This window comes from Pteropus medius, unplaced genomic scaffold (genome assembly GCF_902729225.1).
Source record: "Pteropus medius unplaced genomic scaffold, Ma_sr-lr_union100, whole genome shotgun sequence".
Taxonomy (NCBI): domain Eukaryota; kingdom Metazoa; phylum Chordata; class Mammalia; order Chiroptera; family Pteropodidae; genus Pteropus; species Pteropus medius.
In genome coordinates, this window is record NW_024351730.1 from 5090319 (window position 1) to 5115227 (window position 24909).

General features: G+C 31.0%; 1 protein-coding gene across 2 annotated transcripts in view; it reads right to left on the reverse strand.

The window, feature by feature from the left end:
• The window catches only part of GABRG1 (gamma-aminobutyric acid type A receptor subunit gamma1), a 57605-nt gene extending 36136 nt beyond the window's left edge, over window positions 1–21469 (reverse strand). For both annotated transcript variants that reach the window (XM_039845835.1, XM_039845836.1), the window contains exons 1-2: window positions 21072–21469; window positions 5902–6050 (exon numbers count right to left, since the gene is read on the reverse strand). In XM_039845835.1, the coding sequence (XP_039701769.1) occupies window positions 5902–6050; window positions 21072–21175 (253 nt within the window). In that variant the 5' untranslated portion in view covers window positions 21176–21469. The remainder of the gene's footprint in view (window positions 1–5901; window positions 6051–21071) is intronic.
• Between the last annotated feature and the right edge of the window lie 3440 nt (window positions 21470–24909).

The following is a 24909-nucleotide window of genomic DNA, read 5'->3' on the forward strand; positions in this document are numbered from 1 at the left end:
GAAAAGAAAAGAAAAGAAAAGAAAAGAAAAGAAAAGATCTTTCCAGAGATGAAAGAAAACTTGAAATCTCATTTTAAAAAGACATATCAGTTACCTGGAAGAAAGGTTACCCAAAACAAGCAAGTATAAGACAAATCCTATTAAAAGTATTCAATTGAAACATAAACAATAATCCAAAAGGTCTTCAGGGGGAAAAAAAAGATGAAATAAATTACAAGGGCAAAAGAACTGTGCTGACATCAAATTTCTCAAAAAGGACACCCCCAAAATGTCAACTTTGAAATAACCTAATAAGAAAATTCAGTGAAAGAAAGCCTGAACCAGTATGTCCTTCAAGGATCAAGTCAATGGAAAAAAGTGTTCAACATACAAAAACTTTTCAAAAAACTTAACAGTGTAAGAGATGAGTGGGAAAACTTCAGAAAAAAAGGAGCAAGAATGAGCATTTTAACATATATTGGGGCACAGTAAATATTTAAACAAAGATTAAGACCAGGATGTGAAACTCATTTAAAATTGCTATATGTTTTTGCAAAGCAGAAAATATACTAACTGAAAATAATTGAGCAAGGGAAAGGGAAAGAATAGAGAATGCTCACCTTTGAATGGAATATAGGTGGGAGTTAACAACTAACAACTGATAATAAAAAAATCAAAGGTTTAAAAAACTAAAGGGACTAAGTCCATTAAGAAAGTTAAAAATGCATAGGTAATCTAGAATGAAACATAAAACTAAAATACTAAAATAAAAGTATTATCAAAGTTGAAGAAATCCACATCTCATATAGAAACGTAACTAAAATATTACGACAAATTTGAGAACCAAGCTATTAGTTATATGCATAAATAAAATAAAATTATCTATTAAAAGAAAAAGATATTTCATTTTGGCTCACAAAGCAAGACCTAATGATATGATGCATGCAAAAACACAGCTAAAACAAAGTGATTCACAAAGGCAAAAAAAAATTGAGGGGAAGGACAAAAAAATACCAGACCAATGGAAATAATAAGAAAGTAGAAGTAGCAATCTTGATATCAGAAAACACAATAAAATACAATAAAGGTAAAAAAATAAAAAATAAAAAATAAAACAAAATACAAGGAAGGTTATAATAGACATGAAGTAGAAATTATGAGATAGTTAATAAAAAAACATAGAACTTGTTAATAAATGGAAATCCTGGGTTGGAGGGGGGAAGACTAACAACATAGAAAAAACACTATCTTTACTTTTCTTGATCAAAAAACAAGAGATTAATACTACAACATGTAAAATAGAAAAAACAAAGGAAAAGTAAATGTTAAAACAGAATATCTTTTTTTTTAAATCCTAGGAGACTATTTTGAAGACTTCTTTGCAAATAAATTTGAATACCTTGATAAAAGGGATATTTTTCCTAGGGAACTACAGAATACTGAAATTCACCCTATTAGATTAGAAAGCATAAATAAATCAATTTCCAGAGGAAAGTAAAATAATTAAGTATTCCAAAAAACATAAGACTGGATGGTCTTACAATATAATTCTTCAGAACCCCAAAAGCCAGATGTGGCTAACTCCCAATAAATTACTAGAACTTTGAAAATAAGTAAAACTCCCTTTCATGAAAAAAAGTATAAAGATAGTATCTGAAAAAGATGAAGACTACTAAAAAATAACATGGAAAATGAATATTACTCATGAATACCAAAGAAAAATTCTAAATAATATTTTAGCAAACAGAATCCAACATCTCATTAAATATATAATGAATCATGACCAAAGGGCTTATTTCAGGATGCAAATTGTTTCAGTTTATATTATATACCATATTAATAATTCTAAAGAGGAAAAAACATCATAAGTACTTCCAGAAAGGCTGAAAAAAACACTGAGAAATTTTAATTTCAGTTCCTGATTTAAGAGCAAAATCAAGAAAGTTGAGGAATAATTCTTAATGTGACTATATATATGATAACTAGAGTCATTTTCACTAAGATCTAAAGCAAAGCAAATTTACCCACTATCTATATTACTAGTCAATATGATACTAGACATAATAGTGAATGCTATTAGATAAGAGACATTAATGAGTTGGATATGATTTGTAAAGAAAAAATAAGAATTTATTCATATATGATATAACATATTTTGGAAACAGATATTTAATGCTTACACTAACAATAAAAAATCAGTAAGGTAGGATATATAATGAGCATTGGTAAATCAATGGCATCGATATACAAAAACAATAATTAGTTAAAAGATATTATGGTTGAGAAAATATCATTTATAGAAGAAAATAATTAAAAACAGGATTGAATTTAAAAATTGTGAAAAATCTGTATGAGTAAATTTTTAAAATATTCCCCAAAGGCACAAAATAAACATGAAGAATTGGAAAGACGGTCCATGTTCCCATATTAGCTAACTCAATGTTATAAAGATGTTAGTTCTCCCAAAATTAATTTACACATTTAACACAATCCCAATAAAAATACCAACAAAATTTTTGTTTTTCTGGAGCTAAACTTGTTGGTAATAAAGCTCACATATTCTTTTAAAAACATGTAATAGCCAGAAAAATTGAAAAAGGAAAAACAATACAGAGTGAAAATATGAGGTGAAACTAGCCTCACAGACATTAAGAGAAATGTTTTAGTTTCAATATACTGTTGAGTCCCTACTATTAATACAGAGTGGTGCCAAATAGGAAAACAGATGAGAGAATAAAACAGGAAGGTCGGAAATAATCAGATTGCACAAGAAAATGTAATAAATGATAAAGTTGCCATCTTAAATAATAGAGACAAAGATTGATTTTTAAATAAATGGTGCTGACTCAACACACAAGCCATTTGAAAAAGATAAAAATTAGATTCATATTTCACATATACAATACACTTCATATGCATCAGGGAATGAATATAAATAAATAAAGCCATGTAAGTACTAGATATAAACATGGATGAATTCCACTCAAAGTAAAATATAACCAGTAACACTTGAATCAAACTGTATTGAAAATGAATAACATAACCACACTGAAGGGAATAGGGAAGAAAAGAACCAACCTAAGTAATTTTAAGGAACAATATTTTGATTATATACTGTAAAGCTAAAGACAAAAATAATTGTTCATTAATATTTTATTCCAGTTAATTTGTTTTCATAGATATGTTAAAATTCTGAAACTACTTTATTTGCTGAAATTAAACAAATAAAAAAATACTATTGATAAGTGAGAGCCAGGAGACTCACCGTTGAGAAAAGGAGTTACAAATAAGGAAAGGGGAAAGGCTATACCAAATGTGTCCTGTAATGTTTAGATTGGAATCAGAGTTCTCAGATTTATAATATATGTACAGAGAGATAGAGGCCTACAAATGTGTGTATAGAACATGTATTTTCTACTTTTGAGAAAATATAGATGCTCGTGAATATGCGTATAGAAAACATATTTTCTACTTCTGCCCAATGAGAGGGTCGGGAAGCAATGACACCCAATAATAATGAACACACCTAGTGCCCAGATCATGGTTTCTAATTGCATTCTACCAAAAAAGGAACCAGGGTTCCCTGGAGAAATGGTGAATTCCATTGCTGGATCAAGATGAGCCAGGAATATGTGCTAGAAAGGATGTATTCAGAAAATGATGAGGACATGTGAAAGGACATAGAAGCCAAATTATAGAAAGTTCCATTGGCTAAATTTTTATTTTGAGCAACAAAATAAATAATGATAGTAATGAGTTTTTAAGTGTAAAATAAAACATATCTATAAGTCTATACTGAGTAAATAAGTAAGTAGATAAATAAATGGAGGAGAATCACAGTTCTTCCTTATGGTAGAATTACAATTAATATGTGTAGAAGGAATAGTAATAATATTTAGTCACCATTTGGCTAACAGCACAGTAATACTGTTGTAGGTAAGAATCAATGATGGATGTGTGCTGAGAAACATCTGCATAGTTTCTCCCCATGACATTATCTCCTTATAATATATTTATTAACCAAAAAGGAAAATATAATAACTTTACAATGGAGAAATCTGGAAGAACTCTACTTAACCAGAGATCAAAGTTTAAATCACCAGTAATATCATATATTAACATTACTGATATAATACACTGTAAAGGCACAACATCACTTTTGTGGTTTCTTGGAAAAATGCATAAATTCGACCTAGTAATGAAAATATGAGACAAATTGAGGGGCATTCTACTGGCCAGTATGCTTTAAAGTTATCAAGATGATGAACGAACAGAACGACTGAGAAATTATACCAGATTTGAAGACAATAAAGAGACATAAGAAAAAAATGTGACGAGTGATTTTTGCTAGGGTTCTGATCCAGAAAAAAGAACATTAGTGAGGCACCTGATGTAATATGAGTAAAGTTGTTGATTAAATAGCATTATATCAATGTTAGTTTCTTGATCGTATACTTACATAAAATGTTTACCTTAAGGTTAAAGAATTTATGGGATTTCCATGTATACAACTATTTTACTTAGTCTGTCCTGTTTTTAAAATAGATAGTTAAAACAATCTAGGAAAACAGCAAAATTAAATCCACAGAAAGTAAATTAACATAGTAAACAAAATTTACCAGTCAAAATCAAGTGGCATTTATTACAAAAATGCAAATAAATTTTAAAAGTCAGTGAAAATTACTTATAGAACAAATGGTAAGTAGAATAAAAAACAAAATAGGATCAATATGATTATTTCAATAAATGCATAGATTATTTAAAACATTATAGAGGATAAAGAACCTTAGCAAAATAAGAAGATAAAGGAGCTAACAAAGAGTGTCTTGAAAAAGGAAGCCTACAGAACATGTTATGTCTAATAATGAAATATGGATTGCTTTTCCTAATATCTAGAACATACCAAGACTTTATCTTACTCTAATCCTATCCAGTGTAACATGGATTAAAAAAATGAAATTTTGGAAATGAAATATATTGACTATTTGCAAAGTAGACACTATTGCAAAGTAGTCATAATTTGTAATAGTCATAACTCTATCTATGTAGAAAATCTAGAAGAATATAACAATTAATAATTAAATTTGATAATTAAATTTAGCAAGGCTCCTGAGGACAGAGTGAATATGTAACTATTTTATTTCTATATACTGCTAATATAAAATTAGATAATAAATTTTCAAAAGATATTTTTAGACTTGCATCAAAAATTCCAAATACGTAGAATTAAATTTAGTAAAATATATTCAACACTTCTTCATGGGAAACATTAATAAAAATTGAGGAATAGATGATACTCATGAATATATAAATTGAGGAATAGATGATACTCATGAATTTGGTAAAGTAAAAATTCAATATGGTAAAGATTTCAAATTCCCCATAATGGCTATATATTTAATGCAATCCCAATAAAAAAATTTGCTGATTTATGTTTTTTTTGTTTTGTTTTGTTTTAAGGAGACTTAGAAATTAATTATGTTATAAAATTTGTACACAAACACAAAGGACCTGACAAGGAAGAACCAAGTAGGATAGCCTGTCCTAAATATACTACCAAGGCTTATAATTCTACATTAATTAAAATAGTGTGGGATGGTACAAAATTAGAATTCCTATTTATCTTTCAGATACTCTCTTTTATGAAATATCTCTCAGCTTTTCAGATAGTTTTATTAAAACTTTACTGTTTCACCCTTTATTGTAGCAGTTGTAAAATAATTACATCAGAAATGTTTATATGCCTTTCTTCCCACATCTGTCAACCTCTCTAACTAGTATCATTCCAATGAATAAATGTCAAAGCCAGCAGTCTCTGACATACATAAGACACTCTAGGAATATGAGATCTGTGACGAAAATAACACCAGTAAATATAGTTTTCATAGTCCTTCAAATCCCAGAAAGACAACTCAAACTTACCTCCTATATCCGGGCGAAGTTTATTGTCATAGCCTTGAAGCAATGAATTGAGAATTTGTGTTATATCTCCTTCATGAATCTTTGGTGCCAAGACCCAAGTCTTGTTCACTGTTAAATCCTCATCATCTTCATCATCTGCTTTATCAACGCTAAATAATTCCCCACAAAAAAGGATGACAGAAAGTTCAACCAAACTGTGTATTTAAAAATAGTTTAAAAAATAGTTTAAGATTATTATAATTATTATAATTTTGTTAGGAAGTAGTAAGAAAGATAAAAAACATTAGAAATATTTTACATTCAGTAAGACTAGCACCTTCAGCATATGAACTGCCCTGATATAATAATACTCAAAATTAAGAATTCAGTACAAGAAATATAACACATAATATTAAAATAATAAAATAAATCTTAGCCACCACCACACCTGTCACTAAAGGCCACAGAAATTGTATACTGAAAGTGTGAATTGTGGACCTAAATATGTGCAATACATAATCTTTGCAACCATATGTGGTGACTCTAAACCATCACACTTAAAAATAAAAATTAAAAGGAAACTAAATACAGGAAATGTTGTAATAATTAGTCTGGTAAATATACAGTGCATGATACAAAAGAAGAATTAAGGAAAGATGAGTGAAGAAAGGTTTGAAGAAAAAAAGAAATAAGTATTCAACAAATCTGTGCTTCTTCCTTTTCAATCAGAAGAACCCAGACATCTTATTCTAAAAACATTGTCAAAGATTGTCTTATCATCAAATCAAGAGTGGGTGACTCACTGTCCACATGTATTTGGGGGAGATATGACTATTAAAATTTAGCACTAGGCATTAGAATCTAGGGATCAAATAACCCACCACCTTTATGTTGTAAATGAGAAAACTGAAGACACTATAGAACCAACTAAAGCACAACCTCATTTATTAGCAAAACTGAGAATCAAGTTTTAATGTGCAGTTAATGCTTCCTGCTACATCTGTGTATTTAACAACCATAAAGATTCAGATTACTTCTGAATTGTGGTAGAAAACGCAGCAATATAGATATTCATCTGCAAATCATCAAAAGTAACAAGCTACTCTTACTTTACCACCCATAAGTAACTCTATCTTCATTTGAGTAAAATCACCCTAGATTTAACACACCCTATATGTTAGTAAATCTTAGCCTTCCAGTGAAAAAGGGTCAAAAGACTAAACACTCATATTAGTAAAATCAGGTAAATTCATAATATAATACTTATTTATATATATTTCAAAGATTGGCTTCCTTCCAGCAGTAAATGTGCAAGTTTCTCTTATCTTTAGTTAATCTTTCTACACTATCTATTCAGATCAATTTTGTTTTAGACCTAAACATCTTAGCTAATGTAGCCCCCACCCCTTTTCAACTTAAAAATAATCTAATTTTACTGAGATATAATTGACATTTAACACTGTATAAAACTTTAAATACAACATAATGATTTGATATATGTATATATAAAAAATGATTACTAGAATAAGTTAACATCTTTGTTTTTAATGAGTACAAGTTAACATTGTAAATTGAAACATAACCTTTAACAAAACTGCTACTTCATTTCATCTTCACAATAATTCTACTGATAATTATCAAAAGATAATGGAGTGCATTATTATTCTCAATATTTCTCCATTTTCTATCAGAGAATTATACTTTTCATTTCAGTGACTTCTAAGTTAGACATGTGACCTAAAATTCTCCTTCCTGCAAGAGGAGTATATACCCCCATCCTATTGAATTCAGGTGTGGTCCTGTGATTCGCTTTGAGTAGTAGAAAATGTGTGACATATATCAACACCAAGCAGAAGATTTAATGTCAGTGCATGGTTTACCATCTCTCTCTTGTCCTGTAAGAAGACCAGCCATACTCAGACAGAGGCTACTCCATTACTTGACTCCCAGAGTGAAGGCAACATGGACAGAACCCCAGTTAGCCTACAATGGACATGTAGCCTGAGCAAGAAATAAACATTTAGTGTTGTAAGTCACTGAGGTTTGGGGATAGTTTACAACTTCTATTTCTATATAAACTACTAGGGTGCATTTAGTTAATATATTTTTAATGAAGTGCTCACTTATATTAATTGTTGTGCTGTATTTAATTTCAAAAGTTATACTACTGGTGGTATAGTTTTATGATTTCCTTCAAATCATTTCCTATTATTTTCGCTCAATAAAATATATAATACACACATAAATGGATTCATAAACTAAAGTATTGAAAATACTAAAGCCTTATGGTATGTCCTCCAGGAAAGTTTTGTTTATCTAATTAGAATACCTGAGATATTGGGAACAACATAAATTTTAGGGCATCCATTTAGCTTTATATCCCAGTTTTATAGAATGAATCATCTGGTGGATAGAGGGAAGCCACTGCACATTAAAGCAGTTGATCTTTCTTTGAAATATGATTGTAGTCAAATGAAAGTTTCTAGAAAAAATAAAAGCTTTTTATATGTTTTATAGTAGCAACATCTTGATAACCTAAAAAGTATGTACTCAGTGATTTATACTCCCCTTTTCCTAACTAGCTCAGAAGTAATATGAAAATTGACCTCAAAGATATTATAAGACTATCTTGCCTCATTTTTAGAAACAACAAAAAATTCATTATGATTTTTCTACATCTTCTTTCTAAGATTTTTAATTTACCTTTGGACTATTCATTAATTACCTTGAATATCATATTGGTATTATTTTGGTAATTAAAAAATACTTGTCATAATTTAAAAAATAGTTCATATAACATATCTTATATCTCTATGTCTTTCATGGCTAGGATATTTTGGTCGACATATTACCTATGTCGAATGGTTGTTCATTTGGGGAAAACATTTATGATTTTAAGTAATGCTCTGAGAATTTCTAGACTCATGCTCAAGCACTTTATTTTTATTATGGTGACATTGGTTAAAGAAATCCAGTAATTTTCAGGTATACAATTCAACATCAAGGACTTCTTTTAAATAATTTGAATACATTCAGACTCTTGAATATGTACATTTACTAATTATTTTAATAGTTGATATTTTATTATTACCTGCTATTGAGTACCTATAATGCCTCATTATGTGCCTTCTACATTTCAAGAACCATGTACTAAGTTTCTTCCACATATTATGTCATTTAATCCAGAGTAATTCTATGAAATAAATATTAATATTTCTATTTTACAAGTGTAAAACTATATTTATAGAATTCCCAGGACATACACTATTAAATATTAGAGCCAAGATTTAAGACAATATTGATTTCGTTTGAAGACTCACCTCCTTTGAAGTTTCTACAGGATCATTTCATTTTATCTTTATTAATCAACCCAGGGTGGTTGGATTTTTAGTTTTCTAGTTCATATTTCTAATTCAGCAACACTTATGGTAAGTAATTTGAAGTGCATTTGGATCATGAATGGTTAGGATGTTTCATCTCTGCCTTTGAGTTCTAAGAAGTTAGAATAACAATCTCAAGAAATCACACACACACACTCTCTCTCTCTGATGAGAAAGGCTATCCAACATGTGTGTTCAATATCCAGTCCTATGCTTTATTTAGAGAGGATATACTATGTACTACAAAAGTGCTAAATCCTGAAAATACAGGGACAAATAACATTATATTCTTGATTTAGATTACCTTATTTTCTAATCAAAGAGAAAATTAATGAAACAAATGATACAGAAACTATCTTATACAAAGATGTTTATTACAGTATTATCCGTGGTAGACAAATATATCCATATGGTGCAATGGATGCACCCATTCAACTAATGATCATGAAGAGTCTGTTAAAAAGTAAAATTATTTTTATAATTTAATGTTATATAAAAATAATATATAACAATTTACTGTTATTAAAACTGATGTATAAAATGGCTACAGATTTAATGTGAAAACAGTATGATGAATATACTAAGTATGGTCCAATAGTAGAACTATACAAATTTATTTTTTCTATATATTAATAGTATACTACAATCTTTCTGCATAATTTTCTAATATAAATACACAAAACTGAGTTAATTTGACATTAATGCCTATCTTTTCCTATACACCAGAGAGTGCTCTGAAATAAATTTCTAATAATAAAAAAATTAATAATTAAATAGAGCCTTTTATAGAGAGAATCAGAGTTTTATATTCTGTTAAAAAATCAATAGTGGCAGCCCTGAAAATTTGCCACTTGGTTCTCCTGCAGTGGGAACATAGTTGACTGACAGTTCAGTTTCCAGCCAGTCCCCTTTACCAGCATTGTGTTTGCACTGGACTCATAGCAATTCAATCAATTAATAGAAATCCTTTTTCATGCACAAGGTAAATACTCATCGAGGTTTACTCAGGATGGCCTGGTTTACACCTTGTTTTCCTGGAATAATAATTAATAGCTCCCTCTTTCGCTGGCAAAGTGACCTAATTTGGATGATAAATTATATAGCCACCCTGTATACAATTCATATAAAGGTAACTGTGAATGTCCCTGTTATGACACCTGGTTATGACTCTTCCATTAATTTGTTAAGAAAGAGCAAATGAAACTCCTAAGCCAGGTCTCATCTGTGATCTGTCGTTCATGACAAGATAAATTGTGTTTATTTATAAACAACAGTTTCTATTAGCATAGTATTCAAATGACAAGTCCCAGGAAAAAAACATACCTGTTATAATGTTTCTGAGTAGAAGATATCCTAATGCAAAGCCTATAAGTGCTAGCTTTTAAAGAGTAGGTATAAGCACTGATTTTAGATCTGGAAGTCAAAGAAAATAAAAATAAAATAAGAAATGAAAAAAAATGAATTTTGTTATTTTCTTTTCACCTTTATATACCTGCTAAATTATTTTGTACAAAAACTTCTTTCTAGAGTTGTAGCTCTGAATCATTTTTATTGCCCCCAAATTGGCAGGGAAGTAAAATGATTGAAAAAGTGTTACATAACAGTTATTGATTTGAACTTTCAGAGTTTTACAGAAGTAAAATGATATTCAGCTCAATTTAGTGATTTTTTATTAATACAAAGGAATATGAGACCCATCACTAACACACATGGAGAGGAATGCCTTGGAAATTTAAGAGGGAAAAGAGAGCCACACCTACAATATTAAGCGGGTGTTCTCTGCTATGTGTTTCCAATCTGTTCAATGCTTAACTTTACCAGGAAATTGATCACACTGTATCTTAATTAACTACTTTATTTACTTATGGTCCTCTCTAAGCTCCTTGAAGCCATTCAATGTTATGTCAGTGGAACCTAGCTCAATGCCTGATACACAGTAGTTGTCCAATAAAAAATATTCACTGAATAAATGGAAAGAATATTAAAAGTTGTTCTTACTGTTTACATGTAAAATTACAGTGATTCAAGAATAAACAACTAAAAACTATCAGTTAGCCTTAATAAGAGAATTATTATAGCTTATCTAATATAAAATTAATTTTTAAAACACAGTAGCTTAATGATATTCACTAATTCATTATAAACAAAAAAATTGATTTATTTCACAATGACAACACAACCTATAAAATATTTAAGAGGAAGTATAACAAGAAAAGTATAAATCTTATATAAAGACATTTAAAAATTAATTGAAGAATATAAGAACAGAAAAAATAAAGACAAAGTAAATATTTTGGCTATAAAACAATATTGTTAATACATCATTCTCAAATTAGTTTATAAATTTAACAAAGTTTTAATCAGAATCCCATAGTTCATATGTAATAGATTAAAATAGTTATAGTTAAGTGGGAGAATCAACATAAGGGTTTAGAATTAATTATTGAAAGTTTGTTAGATAAAATTTGTCCTGCCAGAATATAAACAAAACAAAATAAAGTTACTGTAATTAGTACCATATTTTAATAATACATAAGAAAATCAGTGAGAACAAAATTTAGCAAATTCAGATCCAAGTAAATAGAAATGTATGATATGATAAAAGTGACTAGATAGTTTAGAAATAAAAGGATGAATTATTTAGTAAATCGTACTGAAATGGTTATTAACCCATTTAGAATAACATAATTTAGAGTCTTACTTACACATAAATCACAGATCATATTAAAAATCAAAATGTAATAAAACAAAATAGAAAATTACTAAAGAAGATAATGAAATTTTTTTGACCTTTGGGGTAAGAAGATCTTTTCAGGCAACAGGTAAACAAACCAGGAATGGGGGGAAAATGATATAAAATATAGAAAAATAAAAAATAACATAGATAACATAACAATTTAGAAAAAGCCTAGAGACAAAGGATAAACTGAGAAAAATAAATTTATAACATAGTGTACAAGAGTTCAGAGTTAAAAAATGGCCAATAAATTTATAAAATTACGCTAACATTTACTGGTATTAAGGGAAAATTAAAATGTGACACATTTTAGCCATCACATTGGCAGAATAATAAAAGATTTATTACATCCAATACTAGTGATAATATGAATGAATGGCATTTTTATAACCATTAAGAGAAAACTGAATTGCTTTATGGTTAACAATTTACCAATATTGATGGAATATAGAAATTAAGGAGGTGTACATATGTGCATATATATATATATATATATATATATACACACACACACACAAAAACAATGGGTAATAAAAGGGAATCTCTTATGAAATAAATTAATAATTTATAACTCCCCTATAATATAGAATACCACATCATCATTAAAAAGGAGGTTCACTAAGTATACTAATCTGGAAACATATCTCTGATATTAGGTATGTGAAAATACAAGCGTTAGATTTTATTTATATAAAAATAATTATACACACTAATGTGTATAAACACACTGTTTAACCTTAGGGGAAAATCTGGAAGTATAGGCTTCAAATCGCTAGGTAATTTTGAGGAGTGGAACTGAATAAGTGACCTTGTTATTTACATTATTGGACCAAAAACATATTGCATTGGAGAAAATGGTTTTGTTTTTCCATATATTTCAACAAAAACTTATACATATAATATATATAATATAATACACTTGGAAATTGATATACATCATTTGGAAAAAATTTTAATTTTTTTTTAAGAAAACAAATAAGGAAAAACAAGGTCTGAACTATTTGTGGTGAAGAACTTTGAATTTAAAGTATTTTAACTCCATAGAATAGAATGAAAATTGGATTACATATGAATAATTCCACAATTTGTGAATGGAACATTGATCTGGGGAAAATAAAATGCATCTTCATCCACTGTGAATTTTATGCGATTTCCTTGATAAGGTACAATACATACAGCCCTTCATATTACATCAAAGTTAGGAAATAAATGGCAATTAACATTGTTTGGGGCATAGAGTGCTTCATTGTTAGTTTCAAAAAGAGGTCTGAACAATTTTTAAATCTATTAGAACATAGTTTGATCTAGTTAGATTAGATAAAAGAATGTATAATTCTATTAGTTAATGAGAAAAGGGACAGATAGGTATCAAAATAGATTTTTAAAAGATCAATTATTATAGTGGCATACTTTTAGAATGAGAATAAAGAGAACATTTTAAAATAAAGCAGAGGTTTGTTTCTTAACATCTTTGGTCATAGATATGAAATTTCTGTAGTTTAGTGATTGAACTTAATACCACAGTAATACTAGTAATAAAACAATGTATTTTGTCCATTTTTGGAGTATTGTTTTCATTTTCCTTATTTACTTTGTTAGTCAGGCCAACTCTGTTCTTTAAAAATGTTTAGGAATTAGGAATCATTAGTCCAATGAATAATATGCAAGAGGATGGTGAATAACTAAAGATTATAAATGTCCTTTTGGGACCATTTTCTTGTATTTTTGCAGGAAGAGAAAGAAACCATATTTTCATTACAGTCTATAAAAAAATGACCTCTAGGTTTACAGTATATCAAAATAAACACCAAATTCTCCATTGTTCCAATTTATATCCATAGAAATTGACAGACCATAACTTAGACTTAGAAATAATACAACTCTTCATGACATTCATATTCTCTAAGCCTTTGATGTTCTTCTGAATCAGATAAATAATACAAGGCTGTTAAAAATTTCACAAAGTAGAGGCATAATATTGAGGCTTATTACATTATAAAACATATTAAAAATCTTAAAATTAAATGATAGAAAAAATGGGAATTAGATTCTCTAAATGCAGAAATACAGTTTCATAAATCTAAGTCTTGGGATTATAAAATGAGAAATAAAATATTTTTAAATTAAATTTATTCAGGTGACAATGGTTAATAAAATTATATAGGTTTTAAGTATATAATTCAATAATACATCATCTGTATATTACACTGTGTGTTCACCACCCAAAGTCAAATCTCTTTACATCACTATATATCCCATCCTTTTTACCCTTACCTAACTTCCCCCTCCTCCCTTTTCTTCTGTTAACCACTAAACTTGTTGTCCATGTCTAATGAGTTTTTGTTCATTTTCATTGGCATAAGCATCCTCTCAGACCATTTATTTTAAAAGAGAGAGAATGCAAACAAGTAGAAAAGAAACAACCACTCTTTCTAGTCAATTCTAGTTATGGCAATTTTTCACGAAGAATTATTACTATGGAAATGGCAGAAACAAACACACTCATAAGCCACCTGCATAGAGTAACAAATCAGTTTGTAGAACATATGTCTGAGTAACACTTAAATTTAATCCAGCAACATGGATATTTTGTGGAGAAGGCGATCCTTACTGAAGACACTCTATGACACATGCTGGGAAATTGTTCTGATATTTATACATATCCAAAATGGCTGGGAAATGAATGATGTCCCTGTATTTAAGCAATTGACAAATTGTGCAACTATAAGTGATGGTTCTAGAAATGTACCCAAAGATTAATTTTTTAACCAAAACCTTTTATTCTAGCAGATTTAAAGCTATCTCTATAAGCAAATCATGTCCTGATTACACTAATATTAAAATACTTATATTAAACCCATATTAAAGAGAAAAGTACAAGCCCCAAATGGCATTACTTGTGCTAAAAGCTCATGGTACCAAATCTAGATTTAATCCCTGCCTATTGCTGTTTCAATCCTTCCCTGAAATATTATCTCAATCAACTAGTCTGGAATTTTCTGGTCAACATCAGTGAGGCGACCTGTCAAATGGGTCCTCTCTATCTTCCACAGAGAGAAGCAGCAAAGTGTATGAGAAAAACCCTTGTGTTCCATCCCCAAAAGATGTTTTGGTCTAGAATGAATCTTTTCTTTTCTTTTGTTAATAGCTCCTTTGCCCCACCCTTCTTCTTATAAAAAACTTCCATTTTGTACAATGCCTCAGAATACATTTCTAGTTGCTAGATGGGTGCTACCTAGTTCATAAATTGCTTAATAAAGCCAATTGGATCTTCAACATTACCCAGTTAAATTGAATTGCTTTCTTAATGCCCAGTATATCATAGACTTTCTGATTTGCTGATCCAGCTTCAGATTGGAAAGCAGGTCCATGTTAACTTTACTATTATACCCCTACAGCTTAACACAGTCTACTATTACTCAATATAATTGTTACTTAATATATTTGTCTAAGAATAAGAAGAAATGAATGAAATGTTAAATCTTCGAATACTCTGAATCTGGGAGGAAAGAATCCCCGTAGTTCAGAAGTTCAGTGTTAAACTGAATTATATAGCCTTTAATAGGATGTTATCATTTTAATGCTGCACATTAGATGACTAGAGTAAAGGATCTCCTAGAAGACATAGGGCTATCATTTTCAAAAGGCCTACCAAATTTTGAGAACATACTTTTGGCCATATAATAGTAATGTCATCTCTCTCTTTCTATAATCTTCATTAACTGACCTGACTTTATGCCCATGACAGCTGAGAATATTCAATCTTTTCCCAGAGTTGCAATTGATGCCAGCCTCCTTAGTGTCTCCGCTATAGCTTATCTAGAATTCTGAGTACGAATTATAGCATTTTATTGTCTTGTTTATATTAATAAACCATCTCAATATAAACTTCTAGAATTTAAGTTCACTGTGAACAGAGACTCTGCTCTCTTTGTCCTATTCATTTAGCATGTATGCTGTTATATATACACGCACACATATATATGCACACATATATATACACACATATATACATACACTGTTATATACACACACATATATATGCATACATATGTGTATAGATATATATATTCATATATATATATACACACACACAAATACATATACATTTCACAATTAGGGCAAGAATTATGTCTTGCTTACTACTATACTCCAGGTTGCAGAACTCTACTTAACACACAGCAGGCACTAAAGAAATGTTGATACTCAATAAATATTTACTGAATGAATAGCTAGGAGCATTTCCTCAAACATGGGGCTTCAGTTGGTTAAACTATTTGAGTACTAATAGAATTAGATTCTGAGATATTTAAAAATAGAAAGAAAAAAAAATGTATGTCATTTGCCTCCCACAGAGTACAAAAACTCTTAACAAGCTTCTGCTTGAATAAGCCTAGTGATAAGGCACCCGTTATATTGTTGCAGTGCTTTTGTATTGAAAGAAAATCCCTTAACATAGTTTCCACTACTTGGTTATGGTTTAGCTGTTACACCTACACAAAATAAATTCAACTATGACTTTATATAGCAATTGTAAAAATAAGTAGCCATATGACTCCTCAACAAAACGTGCCTAAATTCTAAAATTCTTGCTTTTCACACTTTTGTCTCATAGTGTTTTTTATAGATCAAGTACTCCAGTTTGTTAGTTTTCCCCAAACTAATTAATCTAGCCCTGCACATAATACTTCAGATGTGATAAGTACACAGCAAATTTTTATACTTACTGTGCTTCTCTCAATTGCACTATCCTCCCCTCCATTCCCCTTCTTCCTTCCCTGCCTTCCTTTTTGTTTCCTTCATCCACCCGCATGTTAATTGTTTTGACTTATGTCACATTTGTAATTTGAGCGTTGTGGTGGCTTAGAATGCATATTCTGGAAATAGAACATATGAATTTGAGTCTTGGATTCAGCACTTATTGGCAAAATGATTTTTAGTGAGTTCCTAAAAACTGATGTGCCCCAATATTCCCATCTGTAAAATGGGGAAAACAACAGTATCTAGGCGGTATTCTCTCTTCACACTTGATTAGTAATTTGACTAAGTATAACCTTCTACACTGAACATTTGTCTTTAGAATTTTGGAGACATTTTCCTCATAGTCTTTCCGTATTACTATGAGAAATCTCATGGCTCCCTAATTTTCTTTCCTTGATTGTGATCTGTTCCATAGGCAACATCTATCTTTGAAATTCTAAAGGTATGTTTCCTTATTTTGGCTACAAGATGGTTTTATTTAAATATTATTAATATTATAAATCTAGGTCTTAGCAGTGAGTATAGCTCCATGGAGGTAGTACTCACGTCTAGTCCATTCACCACTGCAAACCCAGCATGTTGCAAGCATTCAATAAATATTCGTTGTAAAAGAATGATCTTTTTCAGATCCAAAAGATATTTAATAATGTACAAGAATCCAAGAAATTCATTCTATGGCACTTAAAACCTCTTTGACTAGGATAAAAAATATTAAAATCACTGTTATTCCAGAGTACCTGTTATAATGCCTTTTCATTTAAAATTTTAAGTGCTACATTCTTTCCACAAATGTTTTCCCTTGTTTTTGAAACAATCTGAAAAGGTAGATGCTATTTCTATTTTTCACAAATGAGGAGTCCCTGTCTCAAAGAGTTGGCTAATCACCCTAGTGGAAAATGGTGGAGCTTCAGGTGGAATTTGCATCTGATTGTAAAGTCTAGGATTTTCAGTCGGTACCATGCATATCTGTGAATCATTTTCCCAAAGCTCATACATTCAATTTATGCACACCCTCCCCCATAGCAGTGATTTATCATATTGTAATAATATCTCATTTTTTTCAGTTTTCCATCCTATCATGTCTTCTTTCCTTTGGGTCTTCATCTTCATTATTATTTTCTTAGACAAATTTTAATTACCATTATACAAATACACAATATCAGATTAGTCTATTTTACTGTTTGAATGAAATGTCAAACATTTTCTTTTGCTGCTTAGTCAAAAAAGTGTGTCTCATAGTATGCTATGAAATAAGATGAAAAAAGAGTATACATAAAAGACTATACCTAGGGATTTATCAATTACAGCATTTCTATTTTACCTTTAAAATCATTTTCTCTCAGTCCTACTTTGAATATTTAATTATGATGGAACTTCATACTAAGCTATTTTGTCCTCAAATTTGCATTATTACAATTGGTATCTTATTAGAAAATTAAGCCACAAATCTAGATGACTAAAAAAAAAGAAAGAAAAGTAACATTCATTCACAACTACCATCACAAAATATATTACTAAAATTACTTGAAAATAATGTATTTTATAAAGCATGTATATTTGAATATTTTCATTTGGACAACTAAATGCTAAATCGTATGTTACTGATTCAGGAAATTGTCTTAAAAATAAAAACAAGTTATTTTTCTTGAGCTCTCTTCAAATATAACTTCTTAGTCAAAGTTTACCATAAATTACTTTTTAGAAGAGCTAAAATCTCAAAACACTTTCAACTCATTTTTAAAAATCTGATTATAATTATATTTCTTCCAAAATTACAAATAAGTCAAATCAAACTCAAGCAATTGTATTAACCAACTGTCAAGATGCCATAGAGTCTTGTGGAGAATAAAATACAAGAACCATAACCACAGCTTTTAGTTACAATAATGTGATAGGTTTTCATAGATCAGCAATAAAAAATAGTGTCTCACCTTTGTGCTCTTGATGGAAACTAATGAGGAAGTAAACTATTTTCTCTGCTTAAATATAAGAAATAGTTTTCAATTTGGTAAATCACAAAATAGATGACTTTGATGACTTATTTTAAAAACTAGAATAAGACATCAAAATTCTTATAAACAACTATTTTGGTTAGTTTTGGAAAGATTATTCAAAAGAAGAAGAAAGGGAGAAGGAAATATGAATATAAATGATTTATATATGTTAAGATCAATTATCTTCAACTATTAAAAAGATAAGTTCGCCACACTGTAACTACTTTAAAAAGCGAAGACATAAATTCTTATAATTGAGGTCCTAAGACCTAATTATAACAGCAACATATAGCTTTATTTTTTAAAATATTTATCCACTGAACAGAATAACCCAGATTATCTATAGTTCTATGATGAAACAAATTATTTATCTATTTTAACTACTCATCACCTCTGTCTCACTCATTCATATATATATGGTACAAAAAGTACATGGCACTCCCAATTAGAACTTTCTTCTTGAAAACAACTAAGAAAAGTCAGTGAAGCAACTATTGAGTTATTTTATGTTTCAGTGCAAATCTTAGCCACATTATATGTGAAAAGTTAAAGAAAACATAAATGACATACTACTACCCTTCATTTCTTAGATGAAGAAACTTTTCACAGGTTAAGGATGCTTGACACATAAAATCATGTCTCCAGATTTCTAGAGCCATCCTTGTCCATTACAACACACAACTTTTTAATTCTGAGCAGCTTGAAGAGAATTCTGGAGATAATTATAATGATCATAATGTAAGCATTGTCAAAACCAAAACATATTTTTAAAACGAATTATCTCTTTACTTCTTTTAGTAAGTGTGCTCTCTGGTAAGCAGCCGGTCTATTAGGTTGCAAGGGAAACTTGCACTTATGATGATAAAGGAGCATATAGTTTGTTATTTCAGAAAACCACTGGGTAAATCTTTTTTTTATGAGAACACAGATTCATTTGTAATATTATGAAGATACATGAAAGCAATGACATATGTTCTACCAAAATAGTTTCTATAATTTTATAATATATTCAAAGAAATAAGTCATTTGGACACAATTTATATATAATATAAGGAATAATTAATTGAGTAGTATTTTTGTGCCTATGCAGAATAGTTAAGTTTCTAAGGGAAAGGAATAAATAAACTAAAATGTAGTAGTTAAAAAAGCATTGTGTGTCAAATGTTTTCTGGCAAGTCTAATATTACTTAGCATACTTTAATTCATTCTCTATTTTCAGGAAAAAGAAATACAGTTCTATCTGCTGGTATTGACCAAAAAAATTCACTTTAGCCATACACTAAATTGAATTATAATAATAATTCATTTAGCAATGATGCAAGTAGTTATAAAGGCATGTTTCCATATCTATAGTGATTGTATTTTACTCTTGAGCTCTAAGCAAAATCACATACTACAATAATTTTAAATGTACATTTATATAAAACACAAGTTACATGATATGAGTAGTATGTCCAAGACCTTTATAGTGTCTTTCTCTTAATCAATATATTTTAACTCTGTTCACCAACTACTCCTATAGCCAGATGCAATAACTAAATATTTTATTTTTTTTCCAGGATGATTTCAAAGTTTTATTGAAAGGTATTGCAGCCCAAGTCTTGTTCCTGTTAAATTGGAGGCTTGCGGTTGCAGTTAGTAATTTCTCTCTGTCTCTCTCTTGATCTCTCTCTCTTCCTCTCTCTCTCTCTCTGTCAAACACACACAGTCAAGATATTTACATCACTATACAATTTTCATTTGTAGATAGCTAATTAAAATAAAAGCCATTCGAATCTAGCTCAAGAAAATATGCACAATCATTTCTAACGTAAATATAACATGCTCACAAATATAACATAGCCGTATTTATAATCTTCTGATGTTAAAATTTTTCCCAGAATAGCAAAACATAAAAGGGAGGGGGTAGGTAAACAATAATATTAGTATATAAAAAGCATCATACTATGCTATGAAACTTGTTAGTTTCTAAAATAACTTTGTCTTTAAAATGCAGAATCATCACAAAGTTCATTAATGACATTCATTTACTAAGTTTAGTAGCAAAATAATTTCTACTCTCCATACTCATTCCCAGTAACTGAATCTTTAATAATTTTGACTGTACTTCAAGCCAAAAACAAGTGAACAAATCTCCATGCTTCACACATAAGCTAATTCCATTCTACCTGAAAATGAGTAGATCAAATCAGAAAATAAAATGATAGCAAAATATCACACATATGCCAGAGGAAATGCAAATTTCTTAACTTAGAAAGAGAAAGGAGGGGGATGAGGGTAGATACCAAATAACAGTTTTAAGTCCTTGCATTTACTCACCAGTTTCCCAAATGCAGGATCAGTAACAAGAACATCAGCCTCATCCCTCTACTTTGACTCCACAGAAGAAAAGGAGAGAAGAGAAAAGCTTTCCAAGAACCCATCAAGATCGCTTTTTCCGCTCAATTCTTCAAGACAGGACTTTTTCGCCCACCTCAGCTGCAGCTGGGCGACTACAAGGAGGGAGAATGTGGGAAGGCAATACACCTCCAGACCAGGTAGGATGCGACTCTCAGCGGAATTGAGCCGGGGAGCCAATCAGACCGAGAAAATGCTGGCATAAATTATCTGAAAAAGAGTTTGGCCAATCAACAGCCTGAAGAGGCGGGGCTCCCCCTATTAGAAATCGAGCCCAGTAGGGAAAAGGGCTCCGTTTTTCTAAAAGAAAAACAAATTCCTCTCCCTCGCAGCCTTGGGGAAACGATTGAGTATCCTTGACAGATTCTCTCCCTAGGGAAATGCGGTTTCCCTCTTCCTCCTGGCCTTCCTTCCCGCCTGACTCTATTTTGGAGACTACTGCTTCTTTCCTCTCCTGCGTTTGGATTCTGAATCTGTCTTCCGAGTGGGAAGGTTGCAATGCCTAACTGGTTTTCCCCAGGCTCTCGAAGGTTCTGCTAATTTTTGTTAATTATCATTAATTTTGAGTATGCGGCGGTGTCTCATTTCGCTTTGCAGCCCCAGCACCTGGCACAATGCCCGGCACAAATGAGTCTTTAGATGTCGAATATACAACTGAATGAATGAATGGGCGGTGCACTCCGGGTAATCGCGTTTCCTAACCTCTTTCCTCTGTCTTTATGATAGAAAATTTCCAGCCTCCTCTCTCCAAGCCCCTCTGTCTTTATGATAGAAAATTTGCAGCCTCCTCTCTCCAAGCCCCAGATAATACTAATGAATAATGCCAGGCAAGCGCTATCTCATACAAAAACATAATAAAAAATCTTATTTTCAAAAGGTCCTCTGAGCCATAGGAGTTGTAGACCTATTAAATAGGAAATTCTTGTTCTGGTCTCCCTCTCCAGTTGCCTTTGCATATATTGAGCTCCGCTGTTTGGTACCTAACTTCAGAGGCTCTGCTTTGAGTTTGCAGCAGAGCTCAACAGTTGCCATGACAACCAAAAAGCCTCTGGCAGCTTGAACAACCATACAGGCGAAGACAAGGAGTGGTTGGTGGTGGTGGAAGCAAGCTCTCTCTGCCTAGCCATCTTCTGCTTTTGTGCCTAAGTCTCTGCTTCCCACGGAAGCCGCCTGGGGTTGGGGTCTTTGGCAGTCTCATTAATCACCCTGCAACCTCCTGGAGTTGGCCAGATTCGGGAGTGAACTGCAATTTGCCACCTAGTTACCCGGAGAGCATTTGTATATCGCAAACAGTTCAAGGCAGGAGTAACAGTGTTTGTGCATGACGGTAACGTAACTGTTGCTACTCTGCCTTCTGAAATCACTTAGGAACTGAATGGGAGTAAGGAGGTTACAGGTATTTACTTGCCCAGAATAGCAGATGGTGCAGTGCTGGGTTTTTCTCCTCTCTCTTTGAGTGATTCTCCATCTTTTTAGTCTCCTCTGAAAATAGTATTGACCTTGTTTATCTTCTCCTACTAAACGTTAATTAGGCAGCATTATTCTCTTCCACAAATCACATTAGTCAAGGGAGCTCATACTAAATAATTGATATAACAATAAAATTTCATTATAATTGATTTTGAGATGAATAAATGTAGTTAAAAGTTGATGTCAATATAAATCTGAATAGTTTTTTTTCTTCAATTAAGAATGTTCTTTGGATAGCTATTTAACTGTTTCACTGGATTCACACACTAATTCACCGATCTGATTAGCCAGTGAATTAGGAATTAATTCATTAGAAGTACACAGTGAACACCAAATACTTATTTAGTTACTCTTTACATTTTGGTAAAGTTAGGTAGATTTTTGCATATGCTAACGGAATATGATACTGCATAGTGTTACACAATAGTAGTTGATGGCTTTCCCATCAAAAATACTTAAAAAGATTTTACTTTTATTGTTCTCATACATAACTGAAAGATACTTTTTACTTTTCTTTTTCTCATACATAATGAGAACAGTTAAGAGAAATTAATGGAGAGGAAAAGTGAAGGATATCATATACCCTCTTGGGTAGTTACTTGTTGGCTGTTTATCCTTGTAAAAGATAAAAGACTGGAGTAATATCTAGACTGGAAAATTTTCTGTATTTTTCAAAATCTAGTTTCTTGCCAATTTTGCGATGAACTATTTTCAATTTTATTTCATTTCTTTCTTTCAAGCACTTTTATCTAACTTTCTATGTCTCTTCCTTTGGTTTTTCTTTTTATAATATATGTCTTCTGAAAAAACATTTTATTCTATTGTCATACTTAACTATAACTCCCTGAAAACTGTGTAAAAGGGATCTGAGCCCTCAGGAACCTAAAGAAGGAATGATGAATTTGGATATTAGCCATGTCTTGATCCTGACAGTCTACCTCATTTGATTTAATAGACCAGCTGTGTATCAGGGTGGGAGGAGGAATGATACATAGTGTGAGTTCTGAAAAACCCAAGAAAGTTGGCTGAACTCAACAAACCATGGTGTCTCATAGAGGAACATTCATGGTGAAACAGATCAGGTGTTTTACATGATAGTAGATTAGAAGACCAAATGTTGCTTCTAAGGACAGGACTGGAGAAAGCTCTCTTCCACTTTAGCAGTAGATTCCAATTTCAGGCAATTTGACAACATGGGACATTTATCAATATCTGGAGATATTTTCGGTTATAACAACTTGAGGGGTGGCCTAAGCTACTGACATCTAGTGGGTAGAGACCAGAGTCATTGCTACACATTATAGAGTGCAAAAGAAAGCCATTCAACAACAAAAAATTATAGAGTTCAAACTATCAACAGTACTAAGGTTGAGAAGCCTTGCAATATAGATGGGTAGACAGATTCCATTGCAACTGATGATTTCTTTATATTGTCATTGAAGTCACCTTTCCCCTTATCCTTATTTTGACAGGCTGAGCCGCAACCATTATCCACTAGTGTTATATCTAGTTGTAATGATTATCAAGTCTTAGTGTGCAGCAATATTCTATTTTGCAAAATTGGTCCAGGCATTACCTTAGAACAAAAATGTTTGGGGTATCTATTAAAAATGCAAGATCATGGACTTCTCTCCAGACCTAACCAATTAGAATTTGTAGCGAGAACCTCTGAGATTATCATGCCACAGAAAGTTTAAGAACCATGATTATAGGAATATAATCATCTCACAAAATGACAAGTGAGACACTGACCCGATTATGAATGCAACCCTCGCCCCAGAAACTGTGACATTAGACAGTATGCCCAGCATCAGGAATGCAGTGGTGAACAAGATTTACGATTTTATGCCTGTTTTTTCATTTATAAAAGGTGTTGAGAATTCTACTTAGTTTCTAGTGTCGTTTTAGGGACTGACTTGATTAATATGGGGGATCACTTAATATAGTACATGTATAATAGAAATTACTAAAAAAATGTTAGTTGTCATTGTTGTTAACTTGAAAGTAGGTTTCAAATTTAATTTATTCACCCTAGCTCTTAGGACAGTACCTGGTGCAGAGGAGTAATTTCTAGAATGCACAGTCTAACAGGGAGGTTGGGAAAAATTAGCAGAGACTGGTATTTCCATTTCACCCTCAACATCATCCTGATAATGCTGGCTTCTTCAGAGCAAGAAGACGTTTTGAGTCATGTCTAGCTCTCCCAGTGCACTTCTCTTCTCATGTCCACAAACTATGCTTTAGTTAAAACAACAATTGTATGTTCCTCAACTTATCACTCAGTATCATA